Source organism: Cotesia glomerata, linkage group LG10, assembly GCF_020080835.1.
Source record: "Cotesia glomerata isolate CgM1 linkage group LG10, MPM_Cglom_v2.3, whole genome shotgun sequence".
Classification (NCBI taxonomy): Eukaryota; Metazoa; Arthropoda; class Insecta; order Hymenoptera; family Braconidae; genus Cotesia; species Cotesia glomerata.
In genome coordinates, this window is record NC_058167.1 from 7,435,318 (window position 1) to 7,453,565 (window position 18,248).

Below are 18,248 nucleotides of genomic sequence, written 5' to 3' on the forward strand. Positions count from 1 at the left end.
TATAACATCATATACATTTGAGGGGTAATTTTTTTTGACTTTTTATTTATTTTTTATTTCTATTTTTGTTAAAAAAATAACACGAAATGTGGGTGGTCATGATCGTTTTCACGTACGATCGATTAGTGTCGTCGGAGGTGCCAGAAAACATTGTGCTACGAATATCCGTGAGTAACGTACAAAAAAATACTTTCACCGTTAGAAGCGTGTGTAGTGTATAGGGATGTGACCTTTGAAGGATAACCATTCAACTCTAACGAATTACATCCATCTCTAATAAAAATACTATTAAACTCTTTGAATTTTTTTTTATTTTTTGTCTAATTTTTATTACATCAAGGTCGTGATTATTTTTATAATTATCACTGACACATTTAAATGTAATAATAATAATAATATGTAATATGAATTTTTCAATTATTCAGAGAAAAAAAATTTGTAAGATTTGTAAGATAACGATTGTCGCGGTGTGTAACTTAGGATGCGTGACACGTTTGACCCTCGATGCCTATTCGCGAATCTTTAAAAAATTTCAACCAGTACAACTGACTGAGAGTAAGAGAGGGCAAGGTAGGGGAATTCTCGAAGAGGAGCACAAATAAGGACACTGACCTGCTGTCGTATATATATCTACTGCCTTAACATTTTATTATATCTTTTTTCATTTTTTCTTCTCTTTTTCAACTAACTTGCCATTCACACTCATTATTTTTCGACATTTATTCTTTTATTTGGTCAATTATTTTGATTTTTGCACGCATCCATCACCGTTTTCGCGCTCGTCTATGAGTCCTTTATTTTTTCTTTTTCTCATTTTTTTTTTCGCCAAAATAAATACAACGTCGAGAATTTGATTTTGGGTAATAAATTTTTTTATTGACGTGTTTTGTGAATTTATGGTGTAACCGTTACCTGAACTTTGTCGAATTTTTAAATCTAAAATAAAAAATAAAATAGTTAAACGTTTAAATAAAAATTGCAAATAGTACGAGTTATTTTTAGTTTGAATAGAATAGCCATAAAAAGCCAACATTTACTACGGTTTAGTTTAACCCGTTCAGTTATTTTTGTAATAAAAAAGTTAAAAAGTTTTAAAACTTTTAAAAAGTTGATGTATTGAGTGTTAATAAAGTTAATTACTTTTTTATTATACACGCATATTTCGAATTCCACCGTAATAAAAACTCACCAAATAAATAATTAAATATCTCATAAATTCGAGTGATTATAACTTTATTACATGATTTATGTAAATAATAATTTTGCGATTATTAATTATAGAACAAAATTTCTTGAATAATTTCAAGTATTACATCAAAATAATTTTTCAACTCGATTAAATAATTATTGCACGGAAAAAAAAATATTGTTAAAATGACTATTCAACGTATCCTCAAATGACGTTTCCTTAAAATAACGATCCGGATTTCTGATTTAAGGATTCATTTGTTTGACTTAAAAGCATACAGAGAATAGCTCTTGTAAATATATGTAATTTCGTCAAAACAGGCAACTGTTTCGTTAACGTAAGGATCTGTATAGTTGAATTAACTAAATGTAACGTTAAAATAATGATATGGATTGTCATTTCGATGATCCTCTGTATAGCTGAATTAGCTATACAGCGTATATCTCTAAAAAAATGACTATACGGCGTATAGTCAGAATAACGATACGTATCCTTATTCTAACGATATTTTTTTCTCCGTGTGTAATTTAAAACGGAAGTTGCTCGCGATCTGGATATTAAAAATTCAGTAACCATAAAAATAAATTAATGTAACACAGGTACTCCCGGTTATTAGTGACATTTGCATTTTTTGTTCTTTTAAAATCGCAATATCCGACACAAGACAAAAGTAATACTGTTATATTTTTAATTGATCATTATTATGTCGAGAAGATTATGAGAAAGTTAAGAGCCGTACAGTATGTCATTAACATTTTAAATTTTATTTTCTTTTCAGCTTGACTATAAACATCAAAATATACACAAGCATGATAATTTTTTAACAGTTCTTATCATATTATATAAATTATATAAGAGATATTTTTTCAGTCAATAATTCAATAAAATTTTTTCAAATCACCCGAGTCAGAATAATGAACTTATATGAGCCTACATGAACCTACATGAGCCTACAGAATAATTTTCAATTGTTTTGATCGATATTATTCAATTTATAAATTGAATTTTTAAGTTTTTTTATCAATAAATTTTTAGTTACTATTTAAATTTATTTGTATTGTACTATTTAATATTGCTATAAGTATATTTTGCGAGGTTATATTGATCAATCAAAACAATTAAAGATAAAAATATCGATCACAACAATTAAAAATTGTCCTGTAGGCTCATGTAGGTTCATGTAGGCTTATGTAGGTTCATTATTCTGACTCGGGCATACATAATAATATATTCATTAAAATACAATGGTCTTTAATTATCAAGCATGAGAATACATAAGTATATTTTTATTTTCATGCAATAATATATATTAATAGACTGTTGTATAATAATGATAATAATAATGTCAAAATAATTTAAAAGCTTAGTTTCCGTGAATTGTTTTTATTTAAGAGATGGTAAATGAACTTCCGTGTATAAATAAAACTCGAGCCATGTCGGTTTTGTTCATTACCCCTTATGGAGGTTTTTTTATTATTTTTATAAACATTGAGGAGGTACACCATACTGAGAGCTGATGAGAAACAGCAGCAGGTCGATTGTTACGATAACACTTGGGGTACACCGACGATTGCACAATAAAAACCGGTTAAAAGTTGCATCTCTTCGCGTGCCGAGAATATTTCACTGATCGGACTTTTACTGTACATATTACATATATAACACATATACACAATCGTCCGCTGATGCATCTTTCGCGTTCGCTATTGTGCTACGAGCTTGAATATATTATGGATTTAGGTTGTCTTAATTATCACCATTATTACATAGTATCCTTTTACCGGTGTAACAAAACGCACTAGGTTTACTTTGTGACTATAGTAACTATAGTGACTAATACTACAGTCGACATTATTTATAGTCCTTAATTTATTATTCTTGTAAAAAACAAATAATAATATATACTTTTACTACTGTAACATGGTAAGCTGAATAAAAGATAAAAATAAAATGGAAATCGGTTGTAACTCTTGCATCATTGCTTATCCAAAGATCAAGAGCATAATACACCCTTGACATTGATATACTCTACTACATATTATACTAATGTAAGGTAATATCTGATAAGGCTCCCATTGATTACCAACAACCAATGCAATATAGTAATATATTTTTCACTCTTTGTTATATGATAGATTGAAAAAAAAATTAACTGAAATTTGTTTAAAACTACATTTATATTATTAATTAAAATTTTATCGAAGAGTTTTGCAGTGAGCACTAGAATATCAACGGTTGCTTCTGTTGCTGCCGCTTTCATAATATTCATTAAATAAGTAACCTTTTTAGAGTACTATAAACAAAGTTGAGCTTTGATATTATCTTTAAGGAAAATGAGATTAAAATCTCCGGGGTGTATTGCTCTGAATGTTATCATAAAGCTACAATTAATGCCCTATTTAAATGTTAATATTGGAGCTGAGAAATATTTAGTACCCAGCAGGTTCATGATGAATCGTCTGCAACGAGTACTCGGCTCTTCTTTCTACCCTTGAAGCTAAAATACGTAAAATATATTGGGTAGTAAGTTAAAGATATGCTTTCTCCGTTTGAATCGTAATAATTTAGTTTTTTTTTATTATTTTCGTCCATGTCAATCGTTACTGTAACGTTTCACCACTATTATTGTTATTATTTTTATTATTATATGAGAAAATATAAGAATAAGAGGAATGGTACGCGCGCGTGATTGCTTACAGCGACGCGTGATGTCGAGAGCTGAGAAAAGGAAAAGAGAAGAAAGGTTAAAAATAAAATAGAATCGACTATTGTATAGCAGCCAAACGCGATAAAACCAGTTTCGTTTCAGGAAGTCTCTTCTCTAGATTCCGATATCGTCCCACCAGCATTTATTTTATTTTTTTACTCTCGTTATTTTCCCAGCATCCACCACACGTATCGTGTCTTCTTAATCCCTTTCTTTCTTTATTTCCTTCCTTACTCGATCCTTTAACCTTCGTTTGGACATTACAATAATATTTTTCAATTGCAGAACAATAAATAGCTCGACTATTTAGATACTGTTCGCTACTCGGCTACTCGGCAAACCTTGAACCCTATACCAACAAAATATTCAACATCCCGTTCGTTTATAACACTTGACTGTTAATTTTTACGAGTAGAGGCGCCGTTGACCTTATTAAGAAATATATTCAAATTTGCTGGCGATTATGTACTTAAATTCTAGCTAAATAAAAATAATATTATTCATTTGCATATTATTACATAAAATATCAGATTTGACTAATTTATTTGTAAAATTTTTTACGCAGATAATTAAAACACAAATTACACTTAAACTATCATGTTAATTAAGAGAAACTCAATAGATTAATGATAATATCATAATCGAGTTAAATTTAAACATAAAGAATAATGTAAATTGTTTTTTTTAATTCTACTGTTGACAAATAATTTTATACAACTCCGGGCGCTTACTGGAATTAACAAGCATTAAGTGTTATTAAAGCAGTTTCATGGAAAAAAAAATTTCGTTCTGGTAACCTAACTGTAGAGTTACCACAACTATACACAGTTTACTATTCGTTGTAGAGTTACAGTAACATAATGTTATTTAGTTCTGATAACTCAATGTTGTTGAGCTCAGAGCTCTACAGGATTATTCTCAGAGCCAAACTCAGAGCTCAACGATGTAGAGTTACAGGAGCCAAACGGTATTGTTACCATAAGAAAACGTTAACCTACTCGAACTTTTTACAACTAACTAACTACTATAGAGTTCTTATAGCAAAATTTTTTTCTCCATGAAGTATAATTATAATAAAACTGCTAAAAAAGTAATAACGAAAATTAGTTAGCGGTTGTGTATACATTATACGTTATACAAAATATTAATTAATACTATTAGCAAGGTGATGATAATAATTCAACGAGGGAGGTATATTGTATGATAAAATACAACGGACAATCGCTCCAAACTAGCTAAGATAAAATCGTTAGGTTGTAACTGGAAACTGAAACTACCCACGAGCACGAGCGCGAACAGCAAGACCAAATTATTTGAATCCACAACGCGATAAACATGCAAATCCTCGAATTCTCTAAAATATACCCGACTCTACCCGGATATACAATATTTCTCGGTTCACTAAATTCAATCCATCTTTTTGGGTTTTTAAATTTTACCACAAAAAATGTTGCGTCGATATCAATAATGTCCTACTGATTTATCACTTCTACTATCATTTTTTTTTATTGAATTAATTTTTAAACATGAATTTTTCATTTAATAAATAACAAAAATAGAATTTAAAGTTTTTATTTTTTATCTAATGTTACTGAAGATTTAAAAAAAAAAAATTAGGAAAACGGTTGATCCTGAAGGACATCCCTGCAACTTCCCGCTAATTCCATACTTAGACGCTTAGAATTGCACCAATGACGTTTTTGAGCTCTTCGAGCTCAAAAATACGATTAGTGGGTTATTTTGAGCTCTCCGAACTCAAAGAGATTGCTTTCCTCTGCTTTTGAGCTCTTCGAGCTCAAAAGTCTGATAGAGATTTGATAAGACATTATTTTTTGAATTTTTAAACCGCAATAACTTTTGAATTAATAGACCGATTTTCACTCGGTTGGCAGCATTCGACGCAGTTTTTCAAGCCTCACAAAGAATCTCAATTTTGAATTTATCGCGCTCGGAATTTCGGAGTTATTCCGAAAAAACACTTTTTTCGGTTTTCTTTCGTTCACGATATCTCTCGAACGAATCAACCGATTTTAACCGGACTGGTGGCGATCGACGTGGTTTTTTGAGGTTAAGAGCTGATTAATTTTTGGAATTGAACCATTGAGCCGTTTAAAAGTAATTCCAAAAAAACCACATTTGAAAAAAATTTTTTTTTCAGTTTTTTGAAGATTTCTCAAAATCTATTGATCTGACTCGGTCCAAATAGTTTTCAAAATCTAAGTTTGATCAAGCCCTTTCGAATGGCACCAACCGCGATGAAATCGGTCAAGCCGTTCAAAAGTTATAAGCGGTTTACATACTTTCACACACACACACACACACACACACACACACACGCGCGCGCGCATACAGACACCGTGACAACCTCGCGGGGATAGTCAGGGAAGCTTCCTGTAACCTTCAAACGTCGAGATCTGATGAAAACTCGATTTTTGCAAAACGGGGTGAAAACAATAACTTCCCGATTTTTGAAAATCTTCGATTTTCTTAGCGGGAAATTAAAAAACGAAAAAGTACAATATCTCGTCTCACATATGTTTATCGCGACGACAAAGAAAATAAATAAAAATTCATCTCTATACTCGGTGAGCATGGGACAATTTAGTATGCGTTTATCAAGTTGTTGAGCTCGTAAGTCATGGTGTGCCCGCCGCGTACTGAATAAGCGAACAGAGAATTAAACTCGAGGAGGAAAACGCTTAGACTGCATCCAGTACACTAACAAAGTAGTTTCCAAGGAATAAAACGACAGACAAAGACAACTGAATATAAGTGAACTGTTCCAGGAGCCCCGAGTTAACAAAACTCTTTTTCTTAATCTTCTCTCGGGTATTCTCATGTCATGTTGGGCAATAAATAAGCCTTGACGTACGAGTATACATACGCCCTCACTATAAAAGTAACTTTAAACAAAAAAAAAAAAAAAAAAAATTAGCCCTCAGCACCCTCGTGATTAAACTCTCATGCGCACCGACATTTCAGCTCAACTCTTTCTTCTCCTTGTTAGTTTCCAAGAGTCTTGTAAGTCATTTCAAATTTATCATGGGATGTCCTTCTACGAGAAGAGGAAAAATTTAATGAACCAACGTGAGCACAAACCGCGAATTGTGAATCACGAACGTGCCAGTACTGAGATATGCAATATATATGAATGTATGTAAGCAAGCATTTGGCATGCGTCTCGCCTCGATTTTCCATCCGGCATCACTGCATTCATTTCTTATCATTCACAATACCCAGCTTCAAATTTACATTGGAGAAAATTTATAATAAAATTCAATGTAAAAAAGATATTTCAAGATCGGAACTTTCAACAAAAGTGGTGTAAATGTTAGAACGTGGGTGATGTTATATGTTGTGACATATAACCCGAATAGTTTATGTTTATTATTAAAAATTAAAAAATTTTATAACTTTTTTTGAATACTCAATAATGTTTTTATATCTTTTTAAAGTATAAGTTTAGCTTGTTACTGTTGCTGAGTTCTTGAGTACGTACATTCCTTCGATGTAAATGAATTTTTTCGGGGGTAAGAAAAAACAGTAGAAAATATCGTTACCGCGGTTAAAACAAGAAAATTTATCCCAGTAAATAACTCACCAAGTCTTGTAATAATTTCTCATTCACCTTGCAGTGTTATTCCTGTTATCTCGGTGGAGCCTGTATAAAACCAAGAATTCATTCTAAATGTTATATAGTACCCGTCAAAAAGAAAAATTGGATTTGGATTACACTTTTTTCATTTGAATCAAATCGATATCAACACTCGACGCTCGACGGAATTCATGTATGTCCATCGGTACTTTTACTCGGGAAGAATAACCAAGTATATATTTTTTAATTTGGTTTTACGTCCAACTTTTTATTTTTTTTCCTCGAGATAAAATATTACCGAGATTTTAAGTATTAATTTATGGATCATTTATAACGTAATCGTATAATAAATGAAATCACCGGCAAATTTTATTCAATGCCGTACTTGCGTGGGTGTTTTTGAGATATTTATTTGAGGATCGGTAGCATAATTATTCACCTTTATACTTCGTGGAATTGTTGTTATTTTCTTAAATAATATCTTCAACTCGATCTAATATCATATTACCAATTCATTTCATTTCATAAATAAAAAATAAAGTTACGGAATTTTATTTATGAGAAGATTTTTAATTCACTCCAACCGTATATATATATATATATATATATATATATATATATATATAGCATATATATATATATATATATATATATATATATATATATATATGTATGTTTTTTAACCATTAAATTAATTAACTATTACGTCAAAAGCATAATCTCAACTCAAACTGTACTATCGATAATACTTGAATTAAAGTTTCGAGACGAGAAATAATTCATCGAACAAAACCACCGAATAAACTTTTAAACATTTGACAATTAAATGCTTATCGATTGAATCAACCGAACTTTGGATAAGTCGAATGCTTGTTTATGAGAATAAACTTCTGAAAATTCTCACAAAGTCTTAACAGATTTTCAAAGTCTTCCAAGGACATTAAATTTATTAAATATTTCAATCCAAGCTGAAGTAACACAAATTCACCGTTCTTAAATCTTAATTCACAATAGTTTTTCTTTTCGTCTTTATTAACTTATAAATAAATAAATAAATAAATATTTAAATCATTGTCGACCGTCAAAAGTTTGAATTTATAAAATTAAAACTTTTATGGCCACTTTCAGCTCTGCAAACTCATTTTAATTTATTGTTTCAGGAACTAAACTTTATTTCTTGAATATTTTGAAGAACAATCCATTTGATACATTATTTAAATCGAATGGAGTGCTCCGTTTAATCACTTAATTAAATGAATAATTGATGAAAAAAAAAGCTTTTTTTGCGTAGTTTTAATGAAAAATTGATGAATCAGTGAAAATTTCTAACAAATCAACGCTGGACAATTAATAACATTTGATATTTGATAAATGACCAGATCACCAAAGTAAAATTTTTAATATTTGCATCGCCCAGAAATGCATACGATCATCCAAGAAATGATGATTCTTCAGTAAAACCGGTTCGTTTTCAGAGCCTATTTGTAAGTGGAAGAAATTATCTGAATAAGGTTTCCACATACTTTTATCTCTATTAAAATTTGTCCTTGGCTCTCTAAAAATAAATGTAATAAATTTTAGTCTTAAAATGACTCAATTATAAATTTATAAATCCAATATATAATTATAATATACCCATAAATTGCAAAGTTTGTCCACAAATCGACAAGAATGTCAATCATTTTTTCGTCCTCTTCACTCATCTCAAGATCCGGTAGCCCAAAATACTCAGAAGTGAAAGGGAACAAATAAATAAGCTCATCAGCATGAATGACCCCTATGTTGTCATTATTTTTCAACAACAGTGAAGTTTTACTAAAAGTTCCTCGATACTCGAAGGTGTAAAAATACGAGGGCTGTTTCATTCTCTTGCTCACCAGTTGAATTTGCAGAATTTCCGGAAACAGAAATGAAATATCACCAATTAAATCTGTCAGCTTTGGAATAACCTGAAAATAAATTCATTTTTACACACTGGTGACTTTAATTATAAATAATAAATAAATTATAATGATTACCTGATTTTTATCAGCGAGATCAATACCATCAAAATAAAAATTAAACAAATTATTAGCTAGTTTATCTGCATCGCCATCAGTGACGTAAGAGCTAGTCACAAAGTGTAATAATTCGTTTACATCGCCAATTTTTTCATGGTACAACGTTTCATTAGCGTATAAAACTAAAATAATAATCATATTATCAAAAAGTGTCTAGCAAAAAAGTAAATGAATTAAAGACCCTTTTTACGATAACATGCACTGTATAATTACAACTCATTAACCGAGAATGATGTATGTGTATTAAATTATATTATACATGCATGTAGATGTGATACTACGTATGCCCATTAACATCTTAATAAATATCTATTACTGAGGAGACATTATAATAAATGACAAAGCAGTACCTGTGGTAAGAACTAATCCTTCATTTTTAACAGCCCCGCTGATATTGGGAAGGTCTTGAATTTTGTCACTGAGAATTATTTGAAGAGGATGTTCGGTTATAAATGCACCTTCGATGTCTGGCTCAACTGTGGGTACCCAAGTAACTAAAGCAAGTTGTTGCATACCTCCAAATATATCATCAGTAAATAAACTATAGTAAGGAACCTGCCTTAAACATTCTATTAGTTCTTGGGAAGTTGTATTTGGGCACTCAAATATCGCTCCAAGTTTGTAAGCGTAACTCTTGTAACTAGTTGAGTTTGCGAAAGACCATGGACAAAGTGAGCTACCACTTTGGGTAATATATCGATGGAATAATCCTGGAAAGATACACTCAAGTTAATTTAAAAACTTTTAAATAGTAAATAAACAAAAAACTATGTACCTTTAGTAGTTTTTGAAAGAACTTGATAATTGACACTGACACTACCTGCGCTCTGCCCAAATAGTGTTACATTATCTGAGCTCCCGCCAAAATATTTAATATTTTTTTGTACCCACTTTAATGCAAGAGCTTGATCCTTTAATCCAAAGTTGCCTGGTGCACTTGCGTCACCCGTACTCAGAAATCCGGTAATACCCAGTCGGTACTGAACTGTTACTAATACTATATCTTTATCCAGTAAATAATTTGGCCCGAGGGATTCCAGCTTAGCGTCTCCTCTTTGAAAAGCACCCCCGTGAATGTAAACCATCGTTGGCAGTAAATTTTCCTCCTGATCTATCTAATTTATTTAATAATATAATCACTTATACTTATAAATATCCTCCAGAGTCGAAATTTAAATTGTAGATTCAACGTATTGAACGTTTAAATCGTAGGTTGAGCGTATTAGACGTTGAAAACGTAAGATCAACGTATTGAACGTTAAAATCGTCATTTGAACGTAATGGACGTTAAAAACGTGTGTTGTACGTACCCAACGTATTATAAATGTGAAGAGAACCAATAATGGGTGAAAATAGTAATATTAAAACTACTCAAATAACTACACATTTTTTATTTTCTTAGCGGGAAGTTAAAAATTTTGATTTTTTTTTTTTTGTAAAAATCCGGTGGTACAAAATTTTATAAAATTGTATAAAAAGTTATCATTTTATATACAGATTTATGAAGCCATTTTTGGTATAAAATCGTATGAATGATATTTCATAAAATTTTACATAAATTTGGAAACCATTCCGAGGGTAAAAAATTTCGATAAAGCATTTCCGTCAAAAAAAAAAAATGGTAAATTTAAGCTAAGAAATGTAAAATCTCTCTAACAGAACTGAAAAAAAATTTTTTTTGTCTATTTACGTTTCAAACATGTGTAGTTATTTGAGTAGTTTTAATATTACTTATTTTCACCCATTATTGGTTCTCTTCACATTTAGAGTACATTGGATACGTTCAACATACGTTTTTAACGTCTCTTACGTTCAAATGACGATTTTAACGTTGAATACGTTGAATCTACGATTTAAATTTCGACTCGGGCTCCTATATTTAACTTAATAATAATTACATTTGGTGAATAAACATTTAAATATAGACAGTCCTCCTGACCCATGAGGAAATTTGTATACTCATCCCGTTGACCACAAACCGGGGCTTCATTAATTGCCATTAAGTTTCCAATCCACGGCTTGACTGGTTCTGGATTTTTGAATCTGTTTAATGGTAAAAAAATAACAGTTTTATTATTTAAATTTTTTAAGATGAAATAAAATAAAATAAAATACCGAAGAGGCCCGATGGGCGGTTGAGCATATGGAATTCCCAAAAATGCATTGATATTCCTGCCGCGACGTGAGACCATTTGCATTCCTGTTATTTTTCCAAGCGGTGTTATGACTTGTGGACTTGCCGGAAGACCAAAACTCCCATTATCACACCAATTAATTAAATAAATAAGTATTATTGAAGAATTTATCCAAGCTTTCGCCATTACCGTTACCTGTTTATTACTAATTTCTTTGTTGTTTCCTATTTACGTCAGGTTATATCTCATAAAACTAATTGCCCGCGATAGCGTTCACGGATAATTGTTCACGATATGACTGTCTGATTATTTTTATTTATTATACTTAAACTTAAAGTTCTTTACCAATGTTAAATAAAAATATATATTTTTATCGAAATATTACCTTTTATTTGGAGAGTCGGGAAAAAAGAGAATAAAAGTAAAACGATTGAGCAATTACAATTATCATTGTTGAATGGGTACCATCGATTGTAAATTACCAAAACATTTGAGCTTTAGTCGACGTTTGTTACTCACCGTGAAAGGGGTGCCCGTTTTAACGATTTTTTCGTCCCATTAATTTTAGATTCTAACTTGTACACTTCTACTGCGTACATATAGACATACAACCCGTGTTTTTAGTTTCTCTTTTGGCTTCCAGGAATGAAATAAAACCGGGTAAACTTTCCAAGACTAATGCTACTGACAACCAATAAACTAGGTCGAACTTAATAAATTTTTTTACTTATTGAAAATAAATAACAACATTACTCTAGATCCTAAATTTAATTTCTATTATTTATATGAAAAGTTTTATTCTACGACGCAAATGAAAAAAATTAAAAAAGATTTTTAAATTTTGATCTAAAGAGGAGAGAAATAAAGAGTAACCCGATGTCAGTGGCTTTAAAACTTTGAAACTTTATTATTATCTTATCTCTTTCAGGTTGATCTCCTTTTTTTAATTTTATTCTATTTCGACGGCTGATCCTTGATCCTTGAAATAAGATGAGACGCGAACGAGATTATGCAGCTGATACTCACCTCCTCTTCCAAGAACAATATTTTACACTCTTGTTAACGAACTGTCCTTTCTTTTTATTTTTATTTAATGTATTTAATTTTTTTTTTTTTTTTCCAATGAATTACATTCGACTAAGTTATTGTTAATTGATTAACCGATTAAATGGAGCAAACTCAAGAGGTAAATAACAGCTACTCAAACAATAAATCTTGTAGAACGGATTGTTAAAAAAAGATATCAAATTACACATTAAGAAAAAAAATAGAAGAAATTTATTTAATTAATAAAAATGACTTGATACCATTTAAATATAAATTTAATAATTTTTAAAGATAAAATATTTATTGTTATAGTTTTAAATATATCTACAAATGATTGTACCGTTTGAAGTGATAACCATTTCACCGCCAATTTTACTTTCTTCAGTGTCAATATAATTATCATCATTATAACCTGGTTTGTGCTCGTATCTAGAAATATAAAATAATATATTATCATATCATTAATTACACATCACACTGAAATACTTAAACTTGGTTCAACAAAATGAATTTATAAACAACGAAGAATGTCGAATGATTAATTAGCATTTAATAATTACTTTTGATAATTTAATACATTATTATAATAATCCAATTAATAATAGCCCCATTATTCATTATTATTTATTATTTATTATTTATTATTATACATACTTGAAATAATTATATAGGTCGTTGTTATTTTGTTTATAATTTTTATGGTTCACTGGCAAAGCCATCACCGCAACACCCACTACCAGTATTATGTAAATAATTATCTGAATAATTTTAATTTTTCATTGATTAATAATTATAATTATTTTTACATAATTACTATTAAAAATAATGAAAAATAACTCACCGATTTCATAATTAATACACACAGTAGAATATAATCACGATTAATAGTTAAATTGAATAAAAAAGAGAAAATAACAATAATTGAAGGCAGTTATCTGTTAAACTTATTAATAGAGCATATATCAGTTGATTATACATGCGTATAAGTCACTAGTCTGGTGTCTTTTATACTGAAAAGCTGAATTACATTTATTGATTTACGATATCTATCGATGACGTTAATTTAATCGTAAATTAAGTATAAAAATAAGATTAAATAAGCATAACATAAATTACCGAGAAATACTTTTAAAAGACAGATATATATCGGTATTTTAAATTTTAATTCGAAATAAATCGAATTAAATTTTACCGTTAGACAATAATCGAAAATTCGCTCAAGGTATTTAAATATATATATATAATAAAAAAATAAAACTGAGTTGAATTATCGTGTAACGGTACGTAGTAAGAAGTAGCTCTGGGTATGTGCTGAAATTCACCTAAAATTCTACAGTATCTTCCTCAAAGGATAAAGACCCCTTTTTATCCGGTGTTATAACTGTATAACCATCAACAACAAGGGGTGGCATTGATCCCCTATTAGTAGGCATGCGCAATATATTTATGTCCTTGGAAAAATTAATACCCAAGAGGGAAGTATTCCAATCAAAACAAACCAGTCGTGTAAAAGATGCAGTAGTAACACAATTTTAATTATAAATATATATATCATTTTTTATTTTTTAAACAAAGTTATAATTAGTTTACTTAGAGATATAAATAATAGTAATAATAATAAGTTAATAAGGTTAAATAATCCGACGATGACTCCTGGTTTGGGTCATGATCCTTTGTCCAGTTACAATATAACGGCTCTCGGTGAGTAAGCATTTAAATGTCCTGCAAAAATAAATATATTATTCGACTCTTGCCAGATAATCTTTAAATTGCACCGGTACATATATATATATATATATATATATATATATATATATATATATATATATATGTTGTTAAATTGTTATTCAAGGTAATACACCTTTATGTCTTTGGCAACAACCACAACACATCCTCTTTCAATTGGCTAATTTTTGCTTTGTGTTATCCTACTCGGCACCGTCCTCCAAAAAGGGAATACTTTTTATGCATTCTGTTCTTATTATTGGTAAGTATCACAATACAATACAATACATATTGTTATTATTATTATTTAAATAATGATGATGATGATGATAATGATGATTAGGGTTTATCCTGTTATCTGGATGGGCATGGCACGTAATCTGTGCGCCAGATATATTTTCCTGGAATTTCGCCTTTTTGGTATTAAATATTGGACAGTTGGTTTACATTGTTTATCAAATGAGACCAGTACACTTTGATCCAGAGCTCGAGGAAGTTTATCACACGCTTTTTTATCCATTTAAGGTTAAACTTTTTCTCTATTATATTTTTTCCATTATCATATTTAACAATACTATTATAAAAAAATGTTTTTATCTCTATCAGGTCTCTCGAATGCAATTCAAAAGACTAGTTTCCCCAGAATTTGCAACAATAATGTCACTTCACGCAGGTGAAGCTTACGCAATGCAAAATTTAACGAGAACAGACAGACTAGCGCTGTTGTTGAGTGGGAAAGTTAATGTCTTAAGTGACTCAAATTACTTGCATCCGATTCTTCCGTGTGAATTTTTAGATTCACCAGAGTTTGAAAGCTCCCGTGCCTCTGTTGACGATAAATTTAAGGTAATAAGATAAATAAAATAAATAATTATGTTTAGTTATAAATAAATGGTGATTTTATCTTGAAACAGGTTTCTATTGTTGCTGCGAGCTCGTGCAGATATTTGTACTGGCAAAGATCAGCTTTAGAATATTTATTAGTAAAAGAAGCATATTTAGCGACCGTTTTAACTACCTTGGTAGCGAGGGATATTGCTACCAAGCTCTACGCTATGAATAATAAGGTATAATATATTATTAGTGGATATTAAATCATTAAAATTAACGATTAAAATAAAAATTAAAGTAAAAACTTGTGTGTTTATTTAATAATATGGTAGATAGTTACAGATAAAGGCTCCCATTTAGATATAAGACTGCCGACGATAAGTGCCGGGTTAAATATATCAGGAGAATACCGGAGTCCACGTGCATCTCGGCAAGCTCTTATACGTCGTAAGGAAGGCAAAGCGACTGCCAATAATGGTAATTTAAAAAAAAAAAAAAAAAAAAAAAAAACACCAAACAGAATAAGATAAAAAATGGACTGTGTTTAAAATTAGCGAAACATATAGTTGAAATATAATTAAAAAGGATAAAAGGAAATGCATGTTAATCGAATATCGAACGGTTTTTATTTTTTAAGGTAATTAATTATTTTATTCACAGTGGGTGGTGCTAAGCCAAAGGAAAGGCCGGCTAATAACCTGACGAAACTTGGCGCGCCTAACATGGAACCGCTACCAGAGATGCCGTCTTGTGATGATTTAGCTTCCAGCGGGGTTGAGAGCTGGCTCGAATCCTCCAGCAAGTATCACAGCTGCGAGATTGTCGATGAAGAGTAGCTTCTTATAATTATAATTATTGTTGTTAATTATATGTATATCGTTTAACATAATCGTTCAATTATTTTATTATTTATTTATTCACTCATTTATTCCGAGACATCATTCATCCAGAAAGTATTTAAAGAGTGATCACCACTATTAACGGTCTCGATCATTTACTTTTTTAACTTTTTATACTTTAGTTTATTAATCTTTATTTATTATTATCAATTATCAATCATTTTTTCTATTGTATAAATTTGTAATATATTATTTTAAATATAATATAACTATTTGTAAAAAAAAATATATATATATATATAAATATACATATATATATAAATATATATATATATATATAAAGTTTATTAAATTGTTGTAAAATATAAAATAGTGATTAAATATTCATATGAAATTTTATTGTTTACCGCTTTATATTTATTTTTCTATTCCTCAGTCACTTACAAAAAGATAATAAATAATTAATAGCGGTTTATTTGACCTAAAATAGGTCACTCTGACTCTGACAACTGGGGGAGGGGGGATTTATAATTTCAAGATATCATTATTAAATTAATTATTATTAAGATCGCGTGTCTGATTATGTTAAATAAAACTAAACCTTCTGATTATTGTTGTGATTATTATTAGATGTACATAACCCTTGACAGTAATTTTATTGATTATATTTTTAAAAGACAAAAAAATTTATATATTTATTTATTTATTAATGATAAATAAATTATGTAGTTAATTAATATTACACAGTGGCTTAAAAGATGACGTGGATTATTGACATAATAGATTCTGTTTGAATAATCAGTAAATGATATTATATGAATAATCAGTAACCGGATTAGCCAGGAATCGGCTTAAACATTTTACGTATGTATGAGATATATAATGTACAGCAATTATGGCGATCGTCCAAGTTACTTAGACAAAATTTCCTCGGAATCTACTTTTTACAAAATTGTTTTTATTATTAAAATCGAGAGTACCTTTAACAAAAAAATTAGGAAAACGGTTGACCCTAAAGGCCATCCCTGCAACTTCCCGCTGATTCCGTTAATACATGGCCGTTTTTTTTGAGCTCTTTGAGCTCAAAAATACAATTTGTGTGTTGTTTTGAGCTCTCCAAACTCAAAACGATACCTTTTCTATGCTTTTGAGCTCTTGAGCTCAAAAGTCTGATAGAAGTTTCATAGAACACTATTTTTTGAATTTTCAAACCGCAATAACTTTTGAAAGAATAAACCGATTTTTACGCGGTTGGCGGCATTCTACGCAGTTTTTTAAGCCTCATGAAGAATTTCTAAGTTGCAATTGGTCAAACTAGAAATTTCGGAGTAACTCTGAAAAAACACTTTTTTTGGTTTTCTTTCGTTCACGATATCTCTCGAACGAATCAACCGATTTTAACCGGATTGGCGGCGATCGACATGGTTTTTCAAGGTTGAGAGCTGATTAGTTTTTAGAATCGATCGGTAGAGCCGTTTAAAAGTTATTCCAAAAAAACCACTTCTGAAAAAATTTTTTTTCCTATTTTTTTTTAGATTTCTCCAAATTTCTCAAAATCTATCGGTCCGAATCGGTTCAAATTTTCAGGAAATCTAAGTTTGGCGAAGCCCTTTTGAATAGCACCAACCGCGATGAAATCGGTTCAATCGTTCAAAAGTTATAAGAGGTTTACATACTTACACACACACACACACACACACACACACACACACACACACACACAGACATAGTGACACCCTCGCGGGAATAGTCAGGGAAGCTTCCTAGGACCTCAAAACGTCGAGATCTGATGAAAACTCGATTTTCGAAAAACGGGGTAAAACCAATAACTTCCCGATTTTTGAAAATTTTCAATTTTCTTAACGGGAAGTTAAAAATAAATATAAAAAAATGTAAATGCTTAGTTATTGAAATCGCATGACCATTGAATAAGTTACAAATGTGTTTCCACAAATAAAATAAAATGTTTTTTGGCTTATCTCTGTCGGTATTTTTCACAAAGATTTATTAAACCCATGACCAAAAGAAAAATGATGATAGTCTGAATGCTTGGTGATTATATTCATTTGGCAGTAAACATTAAACCCATTTATCCCGAATTTTTTAGATTAAAAAACCTC

At 30.1% G+C, this 18,248-nt stretch overlaps 2 protein-coding genes across 2 annotated transcripts; one reads left to right on the forward strand and one right to left on the reverse strand.

Moving 5' to 3' along the window:
* Nucleotides 1-8,420: 8,420 nt before the first annotated feature.
* On the reverse strand, nucleotides 8,421-11,910 carry LOC123272652 (juvenile hormone esterase-like). Its single transcript, XM_044739590.1, has 7 exons — nucleotides 11,667-11,910; nucleotides 11,450-11,594; nucleotides 10,327-10,666; nucleotides 9,902-10,261; nucleotides 9,510-9,673; nucleotides 9,127-9,440; nucleotides 8,421-9,046 (listed from the first exon to the last, which is right to left on the reverse strand). The coding sequence occupies exons 1-7, from the start codon at nucleotides 11,870-11,872 to the stop codon at nucleotides 8,872-8,874; spliced, it is 1,704 nt and encodes a 567-aa protein (XP_044595525.1). The 5' UTR covers nucleotides 11,873-11,910; the 3' UTR covers nucleotides 8,421-8,871.
* A 2,121-nt stretch (nucleotides 11,911-14,031) lies between these two features.
* Nucleotides 14,032-16,351, forward strand: LOC123272653 (popeye domain-containing protein 3-like). The gene is made up of 7 exons (XM_044739591.1): nucleotides 14,032-14,434; nucleotides 14,586-14,720; nucleotides 14,802-14,983; nucleotides 15,065-15,304; nucleotides 15,373-15,525; nucleotides 15,622-15,766; nucleotides 15,950-16,351. Exons 1-7 carry the CDS (start codon nucleotides 14,380-14,382, stop codon nucleotides 16,123-16,125), a joined length of 1,086 nt encoding a protein of 361 aa, XP_044595526.1. The 5' UTR covers nucleotides 14,032-14,379; the 3' UTR covers nucleotides 16,126-16,351.
* Nucleotides 16,352-18,248: the final 1,897 nt, after the last annotated feature.